This window comes from Gymnoscopelus microlampas (genome assembly GCF_963454915.1).
Source record: "Gymnoscopelus microlampas genome assembly, chromosome: 17".
NCBI classification, from domain to species: domain Eukaryota; kingdom Metazoa; phylum Chordata; class Actinopteri; order Myctophiformes; family Myctophidae; genus Gymnoscopelus; species Gymnoscopelus microlampas.
In genome coordinates this window covers 23,222,529-23,246,299 of record NC_139954.1, presented here as the reverse complement: position 1 = coordinate 23,246,299, position 23,771 = coordinate 23,222,529, and the positions used below count along the sequence as shown (strand labels likewise).

The 23,771-nt window shown below is 44.2% G+C and overlaps 1 protein-coding gene across 11 annotated transcripts in view; it reads right to left on the bottom strand.

Annotated features, from left to right (window-relative positions):
• The window catches only part of dachd (dachshund d), a 116,374-nt gene extending 92,987 nt beyond the window's left edge, over positions 1-23,387 (bottom strand). For 4 of the 11 annotated variants that reach the window (XM_084083987.1, XM_084083983.1, XM_084083986.1 and 1 more), the window contains exon 1: positions 22,432-23,385. In XM_084083987.1, the coding sequence (XP_083940113.1) occupies positions 22,432-23,021 (590 nt within the window). In that variant the 5' untranslated portion in view covers positions 23,022-23,385. Of the gene's footprint in view, positions 1-22,431 lie in introns of all 11 variants that reach the window. The other 7 variants (XM_084083985.1, XM_084083991.1, XM_084083990.1 and 4 more) reach the window with 5 other exon arrangements.
• Positions 23,388-23,771: the final 384 nt, after the last annotated feature.

Here is a 23,771-nt window from a genome sequence, read left to right as displayed (position 1 = left end):
CTTACATTTGCAATCTTATACCGTTTAAGTGTATATTGGGAAAAAGACAATCTCCCCTATTGAACACATTCACCCTGGAGGGCAAACTGCTACGGTAATGAACACCACACTCTCAGAGAATTACAGTGTCCTTTATCCTGCTGTAGTGGAGGGTGAAAAAGGATATGGCCGGCACACACACACACAGAAAGAGAGACAGAGAGAGAGAGAGAGAGAGAGAGAGAGAGAGGAGGGAGGGAGGGGGGAGAGAGAAAGATGGAGGGAGGGAGGGAGAGAGAGGGCGGGAGGGAGAGAGAAAGAGGGAGGAGGGAGGGAGGGAGAGAAACAGAGAGAGAGAGAGAGAGAGTGAGAGTGAGAGTGAGAAAGAGAAAGAGAAAGAGAGAGAGAGAGAGAGAGAGAGAGCGAGAGAGTGGCGGACACACGTTTCAGGACCCCATAAACCTGTAAACAAAATCTGTGGAGCAGATAAATTATAAACGCCACAATGCAATTAAAGCCGAATTCAATTTGAGCACACAATGTCCATCTGTCACGGCGAAACAAAAGCCGAGAACCTCCATTATTACCGAATCCCTGCTTCCGTTAATTTGCTTGCTGGGAGATTTTTAGTTTCTAGGAGCTGGCCGTATTTAAATGCCGAGGCTGCTCACTCCGGGCTAAGTCCTCTGGAAACAGCCTCCAGATGCTCCCAATCAGCTCTCATCAAACCACCACCTCCTTTTCTCCAATAAGAACATTTCTCTTTTTTGTGCCCCCCCCCCCCTCCCTCCCTCCCCCCCTCCCTTCAACTGATCTTAATGAGGCTTTTTGTAAAACAACAATACAGCACAACAACGGCACCTCTGGGGAGAGATGCTATAATCCACGTTCTCAGGCGCCGGGTTCCACTGTCGTGGTGAAAACATATAAGAGGCAATAAAAAAACACATATAATCACACACACTAAATCAGAACATGTGTATTGGAGGACACTTCTTAACCACTTAAGCCCTATAGACTTCGTCGAATCGTCGCACAATGAATATCACAACTGGACAACCTATGTGTTGTGCTGTGAGCTTGAGGATCTGCTATTTTATTTTATCTTTTGAAATGTGGGAATTTTTTATTTATTTAATTATTTGAAAAAATGTCCCTATAATGACATGCTGATAACGTTTAAGTAAGTAGCCTCGCGAAGCAACGTTTCCCGAGCCATCTGGCCCACAGGTCAGAAGCACCACTTACGACGTGGCGAAGCGTTCACCACGTAGTAAGTGGTGAAATAAAAAAACATTAAAGAAAAATACAAAAAAAACTTTTGATCACATCAGCATGCCTCGTGGCGTGTCTGAAAGCCCCTCTAAACAGGTGAGAACACAACAGCTGATTCAGTCACAGGCATCTAAAGATCTTTAGTCAAGCTCTGGTGAATCATTGTGTTCGCTTCCATGGTCCTATAGTGAAATAGAGGGGCTCCTCTCCCTAATCCTGTTTGGCCACTGTAGTAGAATGGCAGAGATAGGAGATGTGCGCTGCAGAATCTCTGACAGTGGTGGGGTTCAAGGGACCAAGCCTTCATTGCTTTGAGCTGGGAGGGGGGGGGGGGGGGGAGTGGAGGAGAAGAAAAAAGAAAAAAAACAAAACGCTATCATCTTCAAAGGTGGAGGAGTGTGTCAATTTAAAATCAGAAATGTATCTAGCATCTTTATGCTCCTTATACTACAATACATCTCGGCTGATTAAAGCACATCAAAGGCCGCTCATTCATTCCTCAGAGCGACGAGGGGAGATTTTAATTGCAAAATGTTAAAACCTCACAATTAAAAGGCTTTGTGCGACTCAGCGCTAACCCAAACACAACCGCTGAGGACAGCATACAAATGAGCCTCTGCACCGATGAGACTCGGGGACGAGGACGGCGCTGTGCGAAGAAGTGCGCCGCCGCGCAAATGATAATGTTCCATCAGATCCATCTCAGGGCACCGTCCACACTGTGAGAGACCTGGGACGCAGCTGTAGGCTACTTAGACCTTTCATGATCAGTCTAATTTCTCTACCATACCTCCCCTCCAGTGGTGGACAAAGTACTCAACTCCAGTACTTGAGTTAACCACCAAAATACAAATACTCAAGTAAAGTGCAAGAAAAAAATGTATTAAGTACTGCACACAAGTAAATGTACTTAGTTACTGCTCCCCTCTCTGCCTCCTCCTCGCTGTATCAGTGTCTCTGAAGGTAGAGGGGTTAAATGATTGGATCTCATTCCCTCAATCGCTTCCTTGCTCATAACACACACTAGTAATACTACATACTGTATACTACAGAAACGAGCACGCATGACATATGAACAGGAATACAATGTGCATGTATGCACACGCGGACGGACGGACGGACAGACACGCACACACGCGCACACACACACACACACACACACACACACACACACACACACACACACACACACACACACACACACACACACACACACACACACACACACACACACACACACACACACACACACACACACACCAATCACATACAGTACACATGGCTGAGGTGCCAGTGTGTCAGTAGAGGCTGTGCCTGCCATGATAAGAGGCTGACAATGATACTGTACAGCTATTAGGCTGGAAATAGCCTGCCAATGCAAACAGTTGTCCAGCCAGTCCATTGTCAGAGCCTGAATTTACAGTGAAGCCCAAAGAATTCAGAACGGCACTTTGTAGGTAGTTTCCTGCACCTATTCATGACATTGTTTTCCTTCAAAATACTGCATCATTAATAAAGAAAAATAAACACATTAGAAAGGTGTGACAGTGAGCGGACAGATAAAGCACACAAAGAAACAAAACGCACATGTGGCCACAGACACACTCGCAAATACACACCGATAACGCACGCCACAAACACAATGTGCACCGTATACGCACACATGCATGCTTGTAACAAGCACAGAGGCCCCCTTTTACAACCCCTCAGAGTAACAACCGTGTCTAATTAAAATTCACATTTCAACCAAAAAAGGGGAAAACAAGCCATCTTTGAACAATCCCCGTCCGTCCTCGCCCCGGTCATGAATTTCAGATAAACACGGGCGATACGCCGAGAGTAGCAGCCACATTAATTAAAAGCCTTGATAGACGCTGCTCCCATCTAACAGACCTATCAGGAATTAAATTTGTATCAGCGGCGGAAAAGAGCAGTTGAGGGGGACCCTCAGGGGGATTAATGAAACAGACTTTCATAGAGAAGTCATCAGAGCCCTGGGCTGAAGGGAAGAAAGGGCCAGCAGTGGGATGTCATGTGTGGGACCACCGCGTCACTGACCTCTCATTTCATACTTTAATAAAGTCGCACCCAGGTGTCCTTGATGCCTTCCAGCCGCCTGGGGCTTGGACTAAAGAAGGGGAAAAAAAGAAAGAAGCTAAACAGGAGGCAGCCATATAACATCATTCTGAATGCACCCCCCCAACACACACACACACACGCACGCGCATGCAACTGGGCACACGGAGAGAGAAAAATCACTCAAATGTATAGATTTTAGTTTTCTGAGGCTGTGTTATCAAGATGAAACGGCGCTCTTGGTTTTGTTGGGAAATGTGGGCTCATTGCCTCACCCGATGTTTTCCACCAGCATTCAACATCACTTGTGCAATGCAAAATAAGCCCATTACGGCAATTCTGCAGAAGAGAAAAGCCTCAGATTCCGTTGTCAGAGTTGGTACAGAGTGCGTGATGTCAGTTCGGCTTCATGATTTACTATCGTGTGCAGTTGGTTACAGGAAATTGGAACAGCGGTGACTCGCTATTGAATTGTGGCAGAGGCAGTTTTCTGTCGAAAAAACAGAAGCAGATTATCTCGACGAGAGGGCCCGCGGATTTAGAGATGTACAGTATACAATATGTTATCTCCCCGCAGTCAGCCAGGACAGCTGCTATCTGTCATAAACTCTGGCTATTGTTGGCCCACGCTATACACTGCAACATGTGACCTAATCTAGATGAGCGGCCACTGAGCAAATACGGAGTGGTATGGTGTCATTTTTTAATAAAGCCGTTTTATGGACTCCGGTCAACAGAGCCAAAGGAACAGGCTGAAACTTCCTTGTGCAAATGATAGGGCAGTCAGAGTTTCATAACTTCCTCTGCTCAGACAAGCCTGTGGCAAGTCTCCTAACAGAGCACAGAGGAGTACTCTGAGAGAGAGAGAGAGAGAGAGAGAGAGAGAGAGAGAGAGAGAGAGAGAGAGAAAGAGAGTGTGGGAGAGAAATATACCCAGGGCCTTATCAAGATTTTACAGGGACATTTCTTTAATTAGTTTTAATATTTCTTGTTTAGATAATGTCAGCCAATTGACAGCTGAGTCCCAAAACGGAACAGGGGGAAACTCTGCACTTCTCTGATACAGAGAAATGAGCTGATTTAAAAGATTTAGCCCCTCTTCCTTCACATGATGCATATGCATATTATTTTAGACAGTAATCAAATACCTTGCATGCAAACATTCCGGTTGGCCTTATCACTCATGTAAGAGCAGTATTCATGCCAGTTGTATTTATTAACTCCTCAGGTAAATAATTGAAGACGCGCTATCTCTGAAACATTAATTGTACAAACACACTCACGCCAGGCCCAAGCCGCTTCGCCCTGGTATTTCCCTATAGCTTTCTTTCTTTCCCCCCAGCATGTCCTATTTGCCTCTTGGAAGGGAGGGACTGGATGTGAAGAGATCTCACTGGTGACGGTGCAGTGATGGAAAAATAATTACTGTTGCTGAGGGGGGAAAAAAAAGGTTTCCCCTATCGCAGAGCTCACGTTGGGCCTCAACCCCAAAACAATGTTGATCAAAGCATGTAAACATCTGGACCAAAGAGACTCCTGCCTTTTGAACAAAAGATTTGTTTTTAGTTGCCCCCCCCCCCTCCCCTCCCCTCCCAGAACACAATTAAAGATAACCAGACTGCGAACATGAGGGAGCACTTAGAATGCTAGCGTTATTATACTATTGGTGATACTGTAGCCTACCTGCAAGCGCCCCACCCCCTCCCCCCAACTCCTCTCCCCAAACACCCCACCTGTCCCCACCGTTTTTTTTTTCCCTCCCTCTTTACTTTTTCACATACCTCGCTTTCACATTCCCTCTCCCCGGCTCTTGTTCCCCTCTCTCTTCCTGCCTCTCTCTCTCCTTCTCTACCTTGTCTCCCTTTCCCTCCAGCCTCCACACACCTTTCCTCTCCACCGGGCAGCAGGTGTTGAGTGGTTATGTTTACTCTCCCCCCTCCTCTCTCTCTCTTTCTCTTTCTCCCTCTCTTTCTCTCTCTCTCCCCCTCTCTCTCTCCCTCTCTGGCAGCTGGCAGGAGGAGGGAGGAGGCTCTAACAGCTGCACACGAGGGCGGCGGAAAAAAAAGCGCACAAGGCAAACAGTTCCAATCCCCTCAGGGTTGTCAACTCCAATCCCCCCAACCTCTGGCGTTTTTAACCAGGCAAACACAGGGAAAACTGTTGCAGTCGGAAGACATTACGGTCCCTATTCCATCAGCCATGCTCACTGATCTCAAGCTACTCACCCAGCAAAAGAGAGAGAGAGAGAGAGAGAGAGAGAGAGAGAGAGAGAGAGAGAGAGTGTGTCTGTGTGTGCGTGTGTGTTTCCTAGGGTCTCTGCATGGCGCAGCCTATAAGTTACACTGGATGTATCCACTTAAATCTACTTACTGCCATGTAATAACTATGGCTTTGGAAAACATGTCTCTTTCTAATGGAAACTGTGTTAGAGGTACTTATATCAGATGAGGGAAAAACTGCAGACACTAGATCAGGATTTTTCTCACACTCCCCTCTCTCTCACACACTCTCTCTCTCTCTCTCTCTCTCTCTCGTTCTTCCATTCTCGCATTCTGAGCCGTGTGTGTGTGTGTGTGTGTGTGTGTGTGTGTGTGTGTGTGTGTGTGTGTGTGTGTGTGTGTGTGTGTGTGTGTGTGTGTGTGTGTGTGTGTGTGTGTGTGTGTGTGTGTGTGTGTGTCGTTTTCACAAACGGCATCAAAATACATGAGATCAGCTCTCAGGCTTTGTTTGGCCCTGGCAAGGTTAGGCCAGCCTCATTCCAAATTTCCTGAGGGGGAACGGGGAGAAAAACGATTCCATGCAGATAAATCACTCGCATAGATCAAAAGACAAATCAGTGGCAAAGACAAAAGATGCTGACTAGCGGAGAACAATAGAGACAGGGAGACGTGGGTATCAGAGGAACCGGCCCTAAGATCCTGGGCCCCCGCTCAATCAAACCTGCTAACCAGGGCTTGCAGACTAGGTCAAAGGCAACCTGTCTCCACACTCGGAAAGCAACGCTTAAACTGATACTGTTGAGCTTGTTGTTTTTGGTGGAGACTGGAGAGAGTGTGTTATTTCTTTATTTACAGGTACAAGCAGAGATTTCTTTACTTCATAGGGGAACCCAGCTTTCTGGTTTGATTTAATAGCTAACCTGAGAGTTGGAGATGCCCTGGTTTTCGAAATGAAAAAATGGAGGGGGCGGGTCAGCTGCGTGTGTATGTGTGTGTGTGTGCGTTTGCATGCGTGCGCACGTACGCAGGTACAGTATGAATCCTTCGATACAAGCGCATCATGTTTTGATGTGCGCACTCGCTGATACCGGCTCTCTGTAGTTCCGCGTCTCAGACGAGAAGTCCCGTCCCATGCAGACCTTCACGCATCACAGCCTCACAGCCTCACAGCCTTCTATTAACTTTTTCAATACAAGCAATAAATAATTATATGGAATCCACAACTCTTTATCATCTTCTCACGACTTTAGAGGATTGAGGCGTCGCGGAAAAAAGGGCCCTTTGGGGGAAGCAGCATGTGAGAGACGAGGAGAAGCACAGCCCCTTACTAGCATTACCTTTTGATCAAAGTGCTTCAGAGATAACAGCAGTGTGAGCAACACATCACTTTTATGGCTCCATTCTCCTGTTTAAAAATGTAATTCTCACAAAGGGAAAGCGGGGTCATACCAGAAACACCTTGTGACTTACATTTATGGCACATTTCATAATGTTGAGTACCGAATTAAGTTCAAAAACACAGTTTGCCATGCATCACTGACAGACATTATTTGATCCCCTCCTCTGAGATCTGTGTATGATAACAGATCAATTTAGATTAAGATGATTTGAAATAGAAGTGTTAAACGGCTTTCGAGGAGGGAGCAAAGCCAGCGCTTTCCAGATGACTTCAATGATATTAAATATTAACATAGAGCACATCCAGCGGCAAGGCCCAGGCTTGGCTGACCTATGACCTGTACAAAAAAAAAAATATTTTTTAACTTGATCTCTGTATCCTAATGAACAAACAGCAACATTGTCTTTGCCAGTCATTTGTTGAGGTTGTTAACAAAAACATGTTATATGGGCTCTGGCATGTAGGGTTTATTCAAATTACAGGGCAGGCAAGTGAGGCAATTAGGTCAAAGGATTTACCTAATAGATTTGGATAGAAGGTTAGAGCCCCGTTCAGGTGTCCTGGCGGGGAACATTTGCATGGAAATATAACTGTTAACCTGGGGGCCGGGGCTGAGCACTCGTTAAAAAAACGACCAGCCCCCCTCCCTCCGGCTATCTCCAATCTAAACAAGGGTGATTTGATACTGCTGCTCTGCACTGAAATGGGGGAAAAAACAAGCCCACTGCCACAACAAAGACAGGAAATCCAGCATAGATTCCCACTTCTCTCTTTTCTCCTGCCTCTCTATATACCTAACAATGCCGGTAATGGAGAGAGAACAGTGCCCGGAGCTGGCAGAGACACCTGCGACATATTTTCTCCCAACCAACCCGCCCGCCACCCCCGCCCTCCACTCCCCCCCCCCCGCCCCCACCCCTCGACATTAAAGTCCTTCACAGAAATCAGAATTTAATAAATCACCCCAGAGCCTGACAGAGTTTATCTCCGGGGGTCGCCTCCACTGTGCAGAGACTCACAGACAGACAAAGCCCGGGCCGATAAGATGTGAAATTAAATACAGTTAGCAGTTTGAGACAAAGGAGGAAGAGTGTCACACCGAGCTTTGTACGGCGTAAACGGCTGGCTGCTAGTCGGGTGCACACGCACGCATGCACGCACGCATGCACACACACACACACACACACACACACACACACACGCACACACACACGCAGGGGCACACGCGAGCGCACGCAAACGCCACGGAGACAGCGGGGGTGATTCATTTCAGGTTTCCTCTCACATTTAGCCTCATTTGCATCATCCACTGTCAACATATCGCCTCTCCCAGATATGTTCAAGAGCTTTCATTAGACGGCCAGGGGGGATGACATCCTTTTTACCCAGACGCACCATTATTAATCACTAACTCTGCTCCGATGTGGACTCATCTCCATCACGGATCAAACGCTATCTGCCTGTGTTTCCTTTCATTCAGCAGACATCCCTGACACCAGCCATCACTACAGCTAAAGGAGACTTATGGGAGCGCGCTGGGGCTCAGACGACCTTATGAATGCAGTACATAAGCATTTACCGCAGAGTTGATAGAAATGTGGAGGATTTGTTTGACACCCATAGAATCTGTCAGACCAAAGCCACGTTATGGAAATGGTGTAGAGCCAGACCTATATATCGGAAAGGCTGATACATCTCACATTATTTGATATTTTTGATGACATCTGTGTCTGCAGTTACATGTATGTAGCCCATGTGTCCCAATTGTTTTATATTATAATTAAGCCCTATGCAAACCCTTTCAAAAATAGCAGATCTACAAGCTTGCAACACATTGTGATTCTTTGTGACCTTGTAGATCAGATTTCTTTGAGTTTTTGAACATTTTAGAAACATTTAGAAAATTCATTCAATATTTCAAATTGATATAAAATGTTGCACTTTTGGCCAAATACCTGTCAAAACATTGGTAAATTGGTGGTCTAGGACTCTCCAAAATCAGGATTGGCATCAGACACAAAACTCCCTCGAAAAGGCTCTAGAAATGTGCATAGTGCCGTTACTGCTGTACAAGTGCACTGAACTGCTCTAAAAAAAACATTAGGCCTACTTTTCAGTGGAAATGTGCACTGTACAAAGCTTTGCATGTTGTTGCATAGAGGCATGATCACGATTTAGCTATAGCCATTATTTTATACTTTGGCTATTCAAAAATAGCAGGTATATAAAGCTCATAGCATGGCACTCAGTGCCGCGCTATGAGCCATGAGCTTGTAGATCTGCTATTTTTCATGAAAATGTGTGCAAATCTTTGAATAGAAATATTTCTAAAGCGAACATTTGTAACTCAAATCTTTGCTTCTGGAGGTCCCTGGAACTAAATATTTTGAGATGGGGGTCCACGGCCAAATACATATAATTTTGTGGGTCCTTCAGATGAAAAAGTTCGAGAACCACTGATATAGCAACATATGTTTTTCAGAAAACTGTTAGGATTTAGAAGACATTTGTAGAATCGGAACCTCAGGCCTTAATGGGTTAAACAAGGTGTCAAAACTGCATCAAGATATGGCCGACCCCGTCAGTCTGCAGCTGATTTTTCCACTCCTCTGTAGTTAACAGAGAGTGCAGCCAGGTTTCCAGGAAGAAGTAGTGTTGTGGTGTTTAATAGGCTTAGCCTGGTCTTTAGACCTGACCTTTCCCTGTAACAATACTGGGGCTAGCAGGCTAGGGCCTGCTCTGGGAACGCAGTGACCCACGGGTGAAGCCTAATCTTCTCCAACTCCATCCTCTCCGGCCTCCATCCACAGCCTCTCTGTTGCTCCAACTGATGCCTTCCTGCTGAGACAACAGTGCCAAAGGGCTGTCAACAGGCTTGGCCCTGTACTGCTGCACGGCCCTCTCCAGGCCCTCTCAAGCAGTGATTCTCAACCCTTTTTGCATTTCAAGGACCCACAGTTTGATATGCATTAGGACCCCCATTTGATACAATTTTCCAGTTAGTCTCTGGGACCCCAATCTACACAGTAAAATACTGGGACTTTCTTTGGTGTTCCGCCCAAAAAAGGGATATTTACTTCGCGACCCATAAAAATGGCCCACTGTTTGGGAACCACTGCCTTAACCTAACCTCAAAACCACGTCCACCTGGGCAAAACACCAAAGAAAGAGGGAGTCCCGTAAAATACTCAGTGTTTATTTAACTCTTAAGTGTGTACAAATGGGACCAAATGGACCCGTTGGTCCTTACAGGTCCATTTGGACCCCTGGTGGTGGAGCCCGGACTTGACATTGAAGAAAAAAATGCAGTCTCACGCATTAGCCCCTTCAGGGTGCCCGCCGGCTCCAAACCCTCTGTGGCAAACGTACGGGTGGGGGGGGGGTGCTCGCTCCAACAGCATGCTGGGAATGGCAGGAATGTTGGGTGCCATCATGCAGCCTGATAACATACGACATCTAAGAGCATGATTAGCGCTCTCCGCAGTCAGCCTATCTATGGCTATGACAGACGAAAAGGGACTGTGCTGGGTATTGTAGGCCTGTCATTACAATGCAGCGCCCTGTCAATGTTAAATGACCTGACCCTGAACCTTCCAAATCACACTTATAATCATCAAATACTGTCAATCAGCAAATACTGTCACGGAGGCCATATTGTTGGAGAATGATCAGAGCAGCACATTATCTCGCAGATTAACCGGATACTTTGGAACATCAGGAGCAGAGTTTTTCCTAAAGCTTCGGAGCAACTGCAGCTCAAAAACTAAAGATTAACCAAGCGCTATTAATAGAAGTGTAATGTGGACTTGAGATCTTGCAGCCACAACAGCCATTGTATTGGGAGGCCTGGCCATGCTTTGGTTTGGTTTGCATGCTAAAAGGCCTTTGCGAGCGTAGCCTTTAGACTAACTGGCACACAACAGCAAGAATAGCAAGTGGCACAGCTGCATAAAATGGTTTCATTGTCAAGGACAAGATTATATAATGTAATGAGCAACACACGTGCATTACATGTTCGCGACTTCGCGCACATGACACGCGCGCGCGCGCGCACACACACACACACACACACACACACACACACACACACACACAAGGGCCTTGTCCCTGATGGCTATGAATATCCCCACACAAGGCTGATTGCCATGGCAAGAGGAAATCAGATATGTGTAAAAAAAAAAAAAGAGGAAAAAAAAGCAATGCCTCAGAAGCTCAATGTATCTGTCGTTGTTACATTGCTACAGTGTAACTTCACAACAATTTGATCTGTACACTAAAAAAAACAGCTGTGAGAACACTTTTCATTCTTCTCCAAATGTTGTTCCCCCCCCTCTCTTCCTGAAGTGATAGACTATGAAAGGTTGTTCTTTCGTCTTTGTGCTAGGGAGTAAACTATACAAAGAGATGTTTGATCTCTGAAATCCAATCTGTATTTCTACCATTGTCTCCTGTTCCTACAGTGGCATCTTAAAGGTCAGGAGTGAAAGGCCATTTGATAACTACAGAAGGACCTTTTGGCTTTATTACGCTGCCTTTCATCTCCTTTCCTGGGGAGGTTAAAACAAAGCATTGCATCCTTTGAAAGAGAACGGGTAAAATGGATCGCTTTGGAGCCCCCAAGCCTTTTTATTTTCCGTCACTGGGGAAAGTCTGGCAACCAAACGTATGAAGAACAATCTAGTGGGATATGTTTCAGAGAGAGAGGAGACTCTTCTCAGGCAGTATTAGCATATGTCCTCTCAACCTTCCATCAAACCTCTCAATGAGACTCTGAAATCCTGTTGAGATATTATTACCACTTAAACAGGGCTACGGAACGACTCACACAGGTATGCACGTGGACGCATATACAAACACACACACACACACGCACACAAATACGCACCTCAATGACACCCACTTCCCCCCTGAATATTCTTTTCATTTTAATAGTAACCTTGGGGGAGACGGACGGCACCGGCGCGATACTTAACAGCCACTAGTCTGAGAAAAATGTTTTTGATATGCTTGTGTCATTTAATCATCCACATTCTGCCGTGCCGTGCAGGACAATTTTGCAGGATATTAACTCCCAACTAAACTCTGGCTTGTATCATTTGTGGGGCTAGTCAAGCAGGATTCCCAGGAGGAGCAAAGACTTCCTCCTCACACTCGTAGTAATTTAGGCTTCGCCGGGCAAGCATGCACATGCACACGTGCACACCGACACACGTGCAAATACCCCCCACACACACACACACACTCACACACACATACATTCAAAAACATTGCACACAGGTGCACGTACAACAAGCCCATGCTAACGTGGCTAATGGACAGGTAGACTGAACCATCTAAGGATTGGGACATATTAGGCGCTTTAATGACAAAAGGTGTGGTGGAAAGAGTGTGGTTTGTGATCATTGAGTCACTATTATAATGCATGAGTGTCGAGAAGGAGCTCAATTAACGTATGCCATGGATATATAGTACTAGAGGAAATGACATAAGGTATGCCACGGATATACAGGTATACTGGTATGTAGAGGAAATTATGTGACGTATGTCACGGATATATACTGGCACGCAGAGGAAAATTACTTTCTTTTCTCTTTTCTCTGCAGACACCAAAGTTGGAGATTGAAGAGCATTCGTAAAAATGTCACTTGGACGTGATGCATTTGGACAGCTCACATTGCTTAATGGGGTAGGAAATTCATTTTTTCTGCTGAGGAACAGACATAGTGGATGATGTGATTCTATGCAAAATATATGAAGCCATTACTAGCAAAGCGCATGACTTCTAATAGTCGGGTAGAGGAAAAAAGTATCTCATTGCACGGAGGCTGTCCCTATTCTTTACCAGGGGTGCTTCTCACACACACAATGCAAAAAGACACCAATGGCAACTGATGAAAACCATTTTTTGTTCCATTACAAAGAACTAGGTCACCCTCTCATAATTGTCAATCATGCAATAAATCTCTCTGTGGCACAAATGAATACTGCATTGGAAATGAGACAAAGCTTATTGGCATGCTATGTCAGCTTGACTCAATTCATCCTCCTTTTCACACAAGACCATTCATATGTGAAGTTGTATGAGGGTTACTCTCTCTCTCTTTCACACACCCACCCACTCCCTCCCCCTCTCTCTCCCTCCCTCACTCTGTCTGTCTGTCTCTTTCCCTTTCTCGCTCAACCCCTCACTGAGTCGGAGAGATATACACACCCACGCGTGTGTGTGTGTGTGTGCGTGCATGCACGTGCACACGCACACACAAACAAATGCTCCTAATGCGGAAGTCACACAGGGTTAATGTATGTGGACAGAGCATTTCAGCCAAGAGGTGCTTTATTATCATAACCATGTTTATTTCCAGCAGAACATGTCTCACTGTATTTTCTGCACTACTGTGGACTTTACTAGGAAAACATCTCCTAACCGTTACAACACATTGCTTTCAAGGCATTAGCGCACGCATGGGCAGAGCTAGACAGCCTCAGCCCATGCACAGAGTGACTCCTATCACATAGAAATGTCATCTCCTTTCAGCAAATGAATTCTATTGTTTTCTATATTTTTGCTAGTTTACATTTGACCTGATCAGGTTACCGTGACATTATGGTGCCCGTGAAGCAGAAGTAATCGGCGTCATTGTTTTTAACATGCATACTTTCAATTCTGGCAACTGCTGACTTCTCTGCTACCTCATAGCACAGCAGGTGTATGTACACTGGTCTGTGTTTTTTCCTGCTATCCGATTGGCCGGCAGCAGTTGGGTTGACACAGCACTACGGCTCTCTCCACAGAGTTTTGTGTCACGTCTCCGAGGACCCAACTGTCACTCTTTAAGAGGAGGGTAATAATAGCCGGGCGCCACAGCAAGTGGTGGCACAGGCGATTTTAAAGAAACATCAGGGAGATGGTGACATTTGAGTCTGTGAGGAGAGAAACCCAAGCACTGCAACCAATAAAGACTCCCACTGATATTCTCACTAGGCTTAGAGTGGGAGTGAGAGGGAGAGAGACAGTGACATAGAACGAGAGAGAGAGGAAGAGTAGACAGAGAGAGAGAGAGAGGAAGGAAGGGATCGAGAGAGAGATGTCAGTGTTAGATGAAAATGTGTTGACCTGGTGATATCGATACCCCACTCATAACCTCTACAGGTGTGTTATACTGTCAGGAAGCAGCTTTGGGTGTGTCTATCTCTATGGAAAACAGCCAGAATTGCAGACCTTATCATTTTACAGTATGTCGCCCTCGCTGCACTCATTCAGTTTGAAATGCTGACAGCTGAAATGATTTTGTATTGAAAAATCCGGGAAACTCCCGGACTAATACAATTAACACTGAGTACAGTAGTTCATCCTTCAAAATTCCTTTTAACCTTCAGATAGGAATAGGGCTGATGTACTTAGTTGGTGCAGGACATACGTTTGCTCATTTTGAAAAAATAAAAATCATGCCTGAGATCAATGAGGTTTTAAATCAGTGGCATCACTACAGAAATGGTGATGATTACATAATTTGAAGGGACATGCAGGTACAATCTTTGTCCATTACACCCAGCATTCTACTGCTGTTTAATTGTTTCAATATGACTTAAATATTAAAAGAACAGCCTTGCAAACAGCAATAACAATGCACAAGAAGACATGTGTGTTAAAGGAAAGATTTAGTAAAGCTCAGCTGACCCTGAAAACATTGAATGAAAAGTGACATTGACTGAAACTTTACAATGACATCAGCACTGACTCTCTGCACTGTCCACATGAACCAATATTGTTTCAACTTTCAACAGTATTCAATTTAGGCCATTCACTTAAATTCCAATCTGTCTTTGCAATGTAATTGATGCATAACTGTGTCAGAAACCAAACACAAATAGATCAGATCAGAGCTGTCGCAAGTCCACTGCCCAGACAGGAAATCATCCCTATGACATTTAGGCACGTTGATAGCTATAATTCAATACAGCAAATTGAATGAATAAACTGTTTCTAGGGTCTGAGTGAATTCGGCATTCATATAAATAGCTTTGGGGGTCTTTTCTTGTTTTTTCATCAGAAGGTATTGACTTAGCAGATGCTTTGAACAGCTATAGAATGCGCTGCGAGTCTCAAGTGTCATTAGCTTCAGGGCTTTTCCAGCTAGCGCCAGGTAAAGATTAGATAACAATCAGCCCTTTAATAGATACTGTTGGAGGCATTGGAGCCAGCCCTGAGCTGTGGCGTTCATCTGAAGCTAACAACAGAAGAAGAGAGAGGAAAAGCGATGTCATTTCCTCCCTGGTCTCTCCTCTGTGGTGTACCACAGAGTCCAACAAGGAACAGGTCTGTTGTTGAATAACATGTAACTGTAGGCTGAGTCTAGTGTCATCATATAAATGCTTTTCTTTTTCAAAAGCGTGTTTCTGTGTTTTGGAAAACACATGTCAAATTGAATTCGGGCATATTTGTGCCCAAAAATTGTCTTAAAATTATTGATTATTAACGGATAGTGGACATTAGTGGAAATCTGAGCTGGGTCCATATCAGGCTATTATGGTGTTAAACGCGTGGAACATTAATATAACCGACAAGAGCCTCCACAGAAGCCTACTTTCCAGCATGCACTTGCCATAAAAAGATTATCAAAAATTCCTTAAACATCCTTTATATACATATACATGTAACCCAGGAAATTATCCAGCTACATGATATGAGAGATGTTCTTTCACTATTGTGCCTTATACAGGGACAGCACTAGAAAGATGACAAATCTCTGGAATGTGAATTTTTGTAACTTTAAAAAATAAAACATTTTAATAATGTGAAGGGCATTACTTCATTGAAATTCCTAAAGCACAAGGCGCTTTTTGTTTGATGACATTCCTTTCTTATTATGCTGCAATTATTAAAGGAGGAGTCCCTTGTATTGGGTAGAGACCTCCAACAACACTGATACTGCAGGAATAACATTGGCATGTTTACTCAGGAGAAGATTCATCCCTGATAGCCACCACGAAAATGAAGAGAGCGAAGAAAAAACAAGTGGAGGAAATTTGTGGAATCCCATCTGAGATTGCTTCCCTGATGGATTCCTTTTCCTGTCAGCTCAGACGAGAAATGAAGCCGGGGAAAATTAACTCCTGATACAGCCACGCTGAATTAGACAGAGGAGAGAAAAAAAAAGACTACACACTTTTTAAGGATTCCAGCCTTGTCATTTTCAATTTTCTGCTCTTTGGACATGCTTGTATTCAGATTCCCCAACATCTATTCGCCATATCAATCCTAATTAGACAATCTGGGCCCACGAAGGAAGGGAGCAGAGTTATTTGCATAATTTAATCATAAATACTCAGTGATACATATTTCCAAATGCATTTGTACAATTATCTTTTCATCCTTGGGGCAAAAGTATTAATATGATTAGGCAATAATTCTTTAAAAAAGGGGGGAAAATAGGAAACCAGCAAGTGTGCGCTCTTTTTAAACTCCAGCTTTGGGCTATATGAAAAATTAATTAATTTCTGAGGAAAATCAATTTCTCTACGTGACCATATTAGACAGAGCCAGGCAAGGGCCTGCATTCCTTCTCCAATCAGGAAATCTCATCTGCTCCCTCTAACTTCTGTCAGTAGCATTTAACATCCTGGTACGAGCACCAGTGACTTCTGCCATGCTCCCTAAATGTGCTGTAATGTGAAGGAGGCCGTGTGTAAAGACAAGCTAGAAGCTACACAGCACTTGACTGAGGAAAGAAGAACTCGCAAATCAGAATGACCTGAAATCCATTGCTGGCCTGTCAGGCAATCAGTCTCAGGTGCAAAACCATAGGGAAAAATCACTGTTAACAAATCCAGTTTAATATCACTGATAATTTGAATTGACAGATGGATTTAAACCTGCTAAATCCTGGTACTACGATATCTCTCTCTCATGGTTGGTTATGGTGGTGAAAAGAGATCATTTGATTTTATCGACTACAGTGGAAACACTTCATGTTGAATAAAGGATTTTAATTAAAATTAATTTGTTAGAAGTATGCCAAAATTCATTAACAATACTATTGCTGATGGTCATCCCGAAATAAGATGGGAGCTTGGACAAGGCAAATTAACAATACAGGCCTCTTTGCCATGCAAATAGCATCTACAAGTACAGGTGATATAGCCAGTGTTGAACAAAGCCTCCTTAACATTGAAGTCTCTGGCCTTTTGAAACGTGTTTTAGGCAAAAAGTGAAACAAAAATGAAAATGAATGTTACTTTTTTGCATCGGGTTATTTTTTAGATTATTCTTGATAACAGAATTGTTTTAATTTGCACTTGTTCCAACTGAATGAATGTCAAGTCGATAAAGCAATTGTTATTTTCAAGGAGACTATTTGTTTGGAAAAACACCTTGTCGCCATCTGCCAACTGCACAGTTGATTTGAGCACATGTACTGTACCTAATCAAATTTAGCAGAACCCTTCTGATGGATTAAAAATGTGAAAGCACAACTTCAAATGTTTCTCCCCTTTAATACAGAAACTACACACAGTAAATACCAATTTAACTTCCAAGAAAGTACTTGAATAAATGTGGGTTTTAAAACAGCTTTGTATACCATTTGTCTTTCTCTCTTCTTTTTGTCTGTCTGTCTGTCTGTCTGTCTGTCTCTCTCTCTCTCTCTCTCTAATCAGGCATCTGTCACTCTGTTTTTGAAGTTATTATCGCCCGAGCTCCCTTTTGGATGTGGTTGCTGGGTGACGGGTATCCTAGCACCCACTCTGACTGGGAATGATTTGAATGGAATCCAGAAATCTCCCCTGAGTACCTGTAAACACATCCGTGCCTTGTAGAAAACAAATATATTATAAGAGCGCTCAGCAGAGGAGAGGAGGGAGAGAGACAAGCTGGCACCCTCAGTGGCAGCTCACACTGAGCGCTAAACAAAACAATTACCATCGTTTGCAAATATGTGTGTTTAGGCATAAACACCCCGAAACCAGCACAACCGAGGTGATGACTCCGATAGCGTGCGCGCTCGCGTCTGCATCGATTATGATATACTATGTCGCCAAATCATGAAGCCGGATTTATACTTAGTTGCACGCTCACGAGTTGTGAGCTTTTAGATCTGCAATATTCAGCACGCAACTAAGTGCATCAAGCCCTTTGGTCGCTCTGCTGTGACGCGTCACTCGTTACGTTTCACGCTAACTTCTGTGCGACTTATGTGGGGGGGAAATCTATTTAAGGAGGGCACGTAAGTGAAAAAGCCGTCCCATTCCCAGTGGTGGGACATTGTCTGGGGCGTGTGGTTAACCTTCAGGGGTAGACAATGATTGTCAATTAACTGCAGCGTTTCTGCGCCCAGCACCGGATAGCCTGCCTCCACAAAAGCACACCAATGAGAGATATGCGATATCTCTGCACCCCCCCCCCCCCCCCACCCCACACATGTTATAATAACCTTTCACAGAGTTCAAGTGTCACACGGCAATAAGAACCTTCTACCATCCCACCACAGGGAAAATGAAAAGAAAAACAAGTAGCTGGAACAGAGGGCTCCTGGAGGGCTCCTGGAGGGCCAGAGTCATAATGCAGGGGGAGATTACTGAACCCGGATCAGTCTGGGAGTGAGGGGTGTGGGGTGTGGGGTGTGTGGGGGGGGGGGGGGGGGGGGGGGGGGTAACATCACTAATCTGGCCTGAGAGTCCTTAAGAAAGTGAAGGGGCCAAGAATGATTATATTCCTATCCATAAAGGTGAACTATAATTACTATAATTACTGCGTCTCTTATTAGACTCACTGCGTCTTCACGGTGAGAGGAAATATTCAAATCTCACTTTTAGATGCACCTACAAAATGTCTACATCTTTAAAAATAATAGTTTTATTTTGTTTTTTACCGTTTAAAAAAAAACTTTAGATTTTATTACATTTTATGTGCAGAAAAGATTTGACCCATTAGGAAGCACAGGGAACCGTTTGACCAGTAGCTGTTATTGTCTGCATAAAACTAAAACAGCGGGATGCAGCGATGCTGCATTGATGCTATTCACGTTCACACTGTGTGTAAAATGAGAGTGGTGTTGTTTTAACACAATAGACCCCGAGAGGGAGAAAGAAAAAAAAAAACAGCATGTGAAATAGTGAGACCCCATTGTACAGGAGTATTATTCACCTCATTGTTATCACTCTGCCACTGTATAAAAGAGTAAAACGACATTGTGGTACTGGAGCGAGATGAAAAGCTAAACTGTCTCAGGCAGCAGATTGCTGTTGTGTAACCTGAGTGGGTTAACTGGTGCACTGAGATACTTTTATCTAACAATAAGTTGGTACAAAACGGAACATCAGCTTATGAGAAGGAACTCATTTTTAGCCCACAGGGGCAACTGGTGTCCTGTTTACAGAGCCTGATCATTTTGTCAACAGCAATTCAATGACAAGCGGAGTAGAGCATACATCCCCGCAAATAAAAATCAACTCTTTCCAAGTAACTGAAGCTTTTTATCCAGCGGATGCTTCACTGTTCCATGATGTAATTCTCCAAATGGGGCGGCAGGCAGGCAGGCAGGCAGGCAGGCAGGCAGGCAGGCGATCGGGCAGGCAGGCAGACGGGCAAGCAGGCAGGCTGGATCTGAGTGATTGATTTCAGCCCAACACCGGGAGAACCTGGCTGCTTTCAGAGACAATTACAGTCCTCTCCATGTGCCCGTAATAGCCCAGCACTTTAGCGTCATTAAAGCGACGTGAGGCACTGCATTATCCTTTAACCCCATCGCTGGCCATCCCCCCATTGACAACCCGGGGAGTTCAACCACACACTCCGTCACCTGGAGAACCCACCCCAGGCTGGAGACGAGGGACACCGTACACACTCAGCCCTATGCTTTCAATAAATGACAGAAGACTACACTGCAAAATAGTGGGAGAGCTATTATAACTCTGAGAGTGTAAAAATGTACATGTAAGCGTCCAAAATAACACTCAGGATTTCGCAGTTGAGGGGCAGTTGGGTGGTGTCTAGATACTTCATGTAAATGCTTCTTAAGCAGCAAGGCGCACAGATAAGTTCTTCAAACAGTAGTTGGAAATGTGTGAGAAAACATGAAAAGAAGAAGCATTGTGTCATTATAATACACATGAATGAAAAGCATCTGAAAACACATCCACATTTCATTCTAATAAATTTGAAGGAGGAAGTCTACAAATATAATATTTTGTCCTGTTTTTCTTTCTCAAAATGTTTCAGCCGTTATTTGATTTGATTTAACTTTTATTAACACTCAATAACTATTACAAATAAGGCACATATAAGGTAATTATGTACACACAACACACACTAATGTGTATATATACTATGTGTGTGTGTTTGTGTGTGTGTGTGTGTGTGTGTGTGTGTGTGTGTGTGTGTGTGTGTGTGTGTGTGTGTGTGTGTGTGTGTGTGTGTGTGTGTGTGTGTGTGTACACATGCATATGCGTGTGTGTGTGTGTGTGTGTGTGTGTGTGTGTGTGTGTGTGTGTGTGTGTGTGTGTGTGTGTGTGTGTGTGTGTGTGTGTGTGTGTGTGTGTGTGTGCATGCGTCCCATGTCATTGTACATGCAATAAGCACTTGCATGCATGAAATGATATACAGACCCTCTTACAAACTCAGAACAGAGTTCAATTTGACATTACAGTTTAGCTGCAAGCTGCACTTTTAGCTCAGCCTACCATTTTTTAAATTGATATTATTCTCCACTAATGTGGGGTTCATATTTGCATTTCCACCTAATTTCTGGATAGGAGATCAATATGAAATCAATCATAATGACAGATAAGATGGCAAATTTGACCAGGCTGAACCCATCATATGAGATTGAGCAATACATCAAACCATATGAGCAACAGGACACTAAAATGACTTTTAATCAAATATTGATTTTCACCTAAATCAACTTCACAAAAACCCACCTACAGTTCAGCCTTGTAAGTAATGCATGGCAATGCATACTGTAGTTACTGAAATTCAGGAATAAGACCACAATGTTATTAAAACCAAGGATGTTCACCCATGGCTCTTTGAATAAGGTGTTACTTCCCATTTATCCAATATGTCACTTTAACAGAACTACCTAATCTGAAATTATATTTTGTAAAATACAGAATCCCCCGAAAAAATGTAAGTTCTTAAGTTGTTCTGGCTATCAACTATGAAGCAAACAATTTGTTTAAAAAAAATGAATGAATGAATACATAAAATAATTGTATGTTGTCTATTAGCAAAGTGCTAATTTTAATATTATGAGCCTTTGTTTCCTGTTTTGAAAATCAAAGTTATAATCAAAATTACGTTGTCCTGTAGCGAGGACAGATGGCATGGCATATTTTATTTCAAAGACATAAAATAGATGTAATAGTGGTGTGGTGTCAAATATTCTAAAGCATGTAGCACAGTTTTTGGCCAAGACACTTTCTTTGACATTGTTTGTTGTAATGGTAGGCCAACCTGGACTTTATTCATCAATTTGAAACTCATTTAAGTTGTAAATTATTGATTTATTTGGCCTGAGCAAGTAGACTATCTAATAGGAGCTATAGGCCTACACGTGGGAAAACTTCTTCAAAAGTCTTTTCTTTTGCGCATTGGCCACATATTCCATCCAATAGACAACTATAAACAAATCCATGGATGTTTACAAACAAGTTAAAAAGTATGCCTCTCACACACACACACACACACACACACACACACACACACACACACACACACACACACACACACACACACACACACACACACACACACACACACACACACACACACACACACACACAGTACTAAAACATTACTGTAAATGGACCTCTAATCCAAAGGTTAACTTCTCAAACTTTTAAATGTCAAGGTATCCCCTTAACTCTGACAGTATACAAATGGAACCACATGAACCTGTTAGGGTCCATTTGGTTCCATTTGTATACTGACCTTTTGTATGCAGACTTTTAAGGGTCAATTTAGAACCCCCTAAAGGAATCCTGAGAGAACCACTTTGAGAACCCCTGCTCTAAAAGTATCATGATGATAGAAATGTATCTCTTCAGTCACTTGAATGAAGAGGGAAAAAATGACTGTCTCTCAGGGTACCTTTTTGGGGGTTCTAACCTTAAGTCTGTCAGAGTTAAGGGGATACCTTGACATTTAAAAGTTTGAGAACCACTGCAATAGACAACTATAAAACAATCCATGGATGTTTACAAACAAGTTAAAAAAGTATGTCTCTCACACACACACACACACACACACACACACACACACACACACACACACACACACACACACACACACTACTGTAAACGGACCTCTAATCGTGTCATGATGATAATGCACCTCTTCAGTCACTTGAATAAAAAAGGGAAAATGTCTCCCCCTTCCTTTCTTGCCAGTGTGCCTTTAAATTACGCACGACAGCCGGGCGTAAAAAGACATCCATCCACCATCTAACAGAGATGATGGGTCTCTCTCGCTCCAGCTCCACTCACCTCGCATTGGTGCAGTCGTTGTACAGCGTCTCGAAGTCCTTCCTGGAGATAAGTTTGCAGCGGTTGACCCCGGGCTGGATGGCGCCGAGCCCCCGGAGGATGCGGACCTGCTCCACGTTGCACACCACCGGCGTGATCTCCAGGCGCTTCAGCTTGGTGTAGACCGTGTGCAGCCCGCCCACCAGGTGCTTCAGGAACAGGTCGAACGCCTGCGGGAGGCAGATGAGCTCGTTGCCGTCCACGGTGAACGACGCCACCTTGGCGCCGCGCAACTCGACCATCTTGCACTCGTTGTTCTGCGGGGTGTTCTCGACGGGCGACGGGGTCGAGTAGACGGGCTTGCCGGGGCCGCCGACGCCGCCGGGGGGCAGCGCTCCGGTCGGGATGCCGCCGGGGCTGTGGCCGCCCGTGCCGGCGAGCTGCTGGAGCTCCGATCGGAACAGGTTCTGTCCGGGGGGGGAGGCGAAGGATGGAGACGGCGAAGAAGTTGTCGACGGCGGGGACGTGGTGGTCGCGCACGGAGTTGAGATCGGAGGCGGTGGGATCAGATTGAGAGGAGTTTGTGGGAGCAAAGCAGCCGGTACGGCCATGGTTGGTCACCTATTAGGAGGAGAGTGTTGTAGCCGAAGTTCAAAGTATAAAACCCACCAGTCCCCTACAAAAAAAAAGTACGCTTGTCGGAGAAACCCCTAAATGAGAAGAGGAAAAGAAAAAAAATCCACGGGAGTTTAGCTCCTCTGACAAGTTGTGGGGAAGTAAAAAGAGATGCTGAAAAAGACGTGTTGAGTGAGGTTTGTGAGGCTGTAAGAGCGGCCGGGACAATATGATCAAAGATAGGAGGAGAGGAATGACAGGAGGAAAATGAGCTGAAAAGTGCAGCTCCGCTCTGTGGATGAGTTGTTGTTGTCACACGGTACAGAGAGGGAGGAGCTAGGGGACAGTACTGGAAGCCTTTGAAGAACAGATAGAAGACAGTGGTTTTCAACCTTTTTCATATCAAGGTCCATTATTTATTCGGCATTTGAGACCGTTTGATGAGATTTAGTCTCTCAGACCCCAAACTTTAGAATATTTCTACTACATTCTCTAATTGTGTAAGACTTCTTGTAAATTAAATGATGCAGATGTTTAACAATAATTTCACTTTTAAGAGCATAAAATGAAGCAAAATTAACCCGTAAGGTTCCATTTGGTTTCATTTTACACTCAAGTGTTAAAGATCTAAGGGACCCTCTGGACACCAACTCTCCATCATTTAGCTGAGGACCACCTGGAACCCCCTCAAGGACCACTGGTTGAGAACCACTGAGATAGAAGACTGCTACAGAAATGTTAGCCTA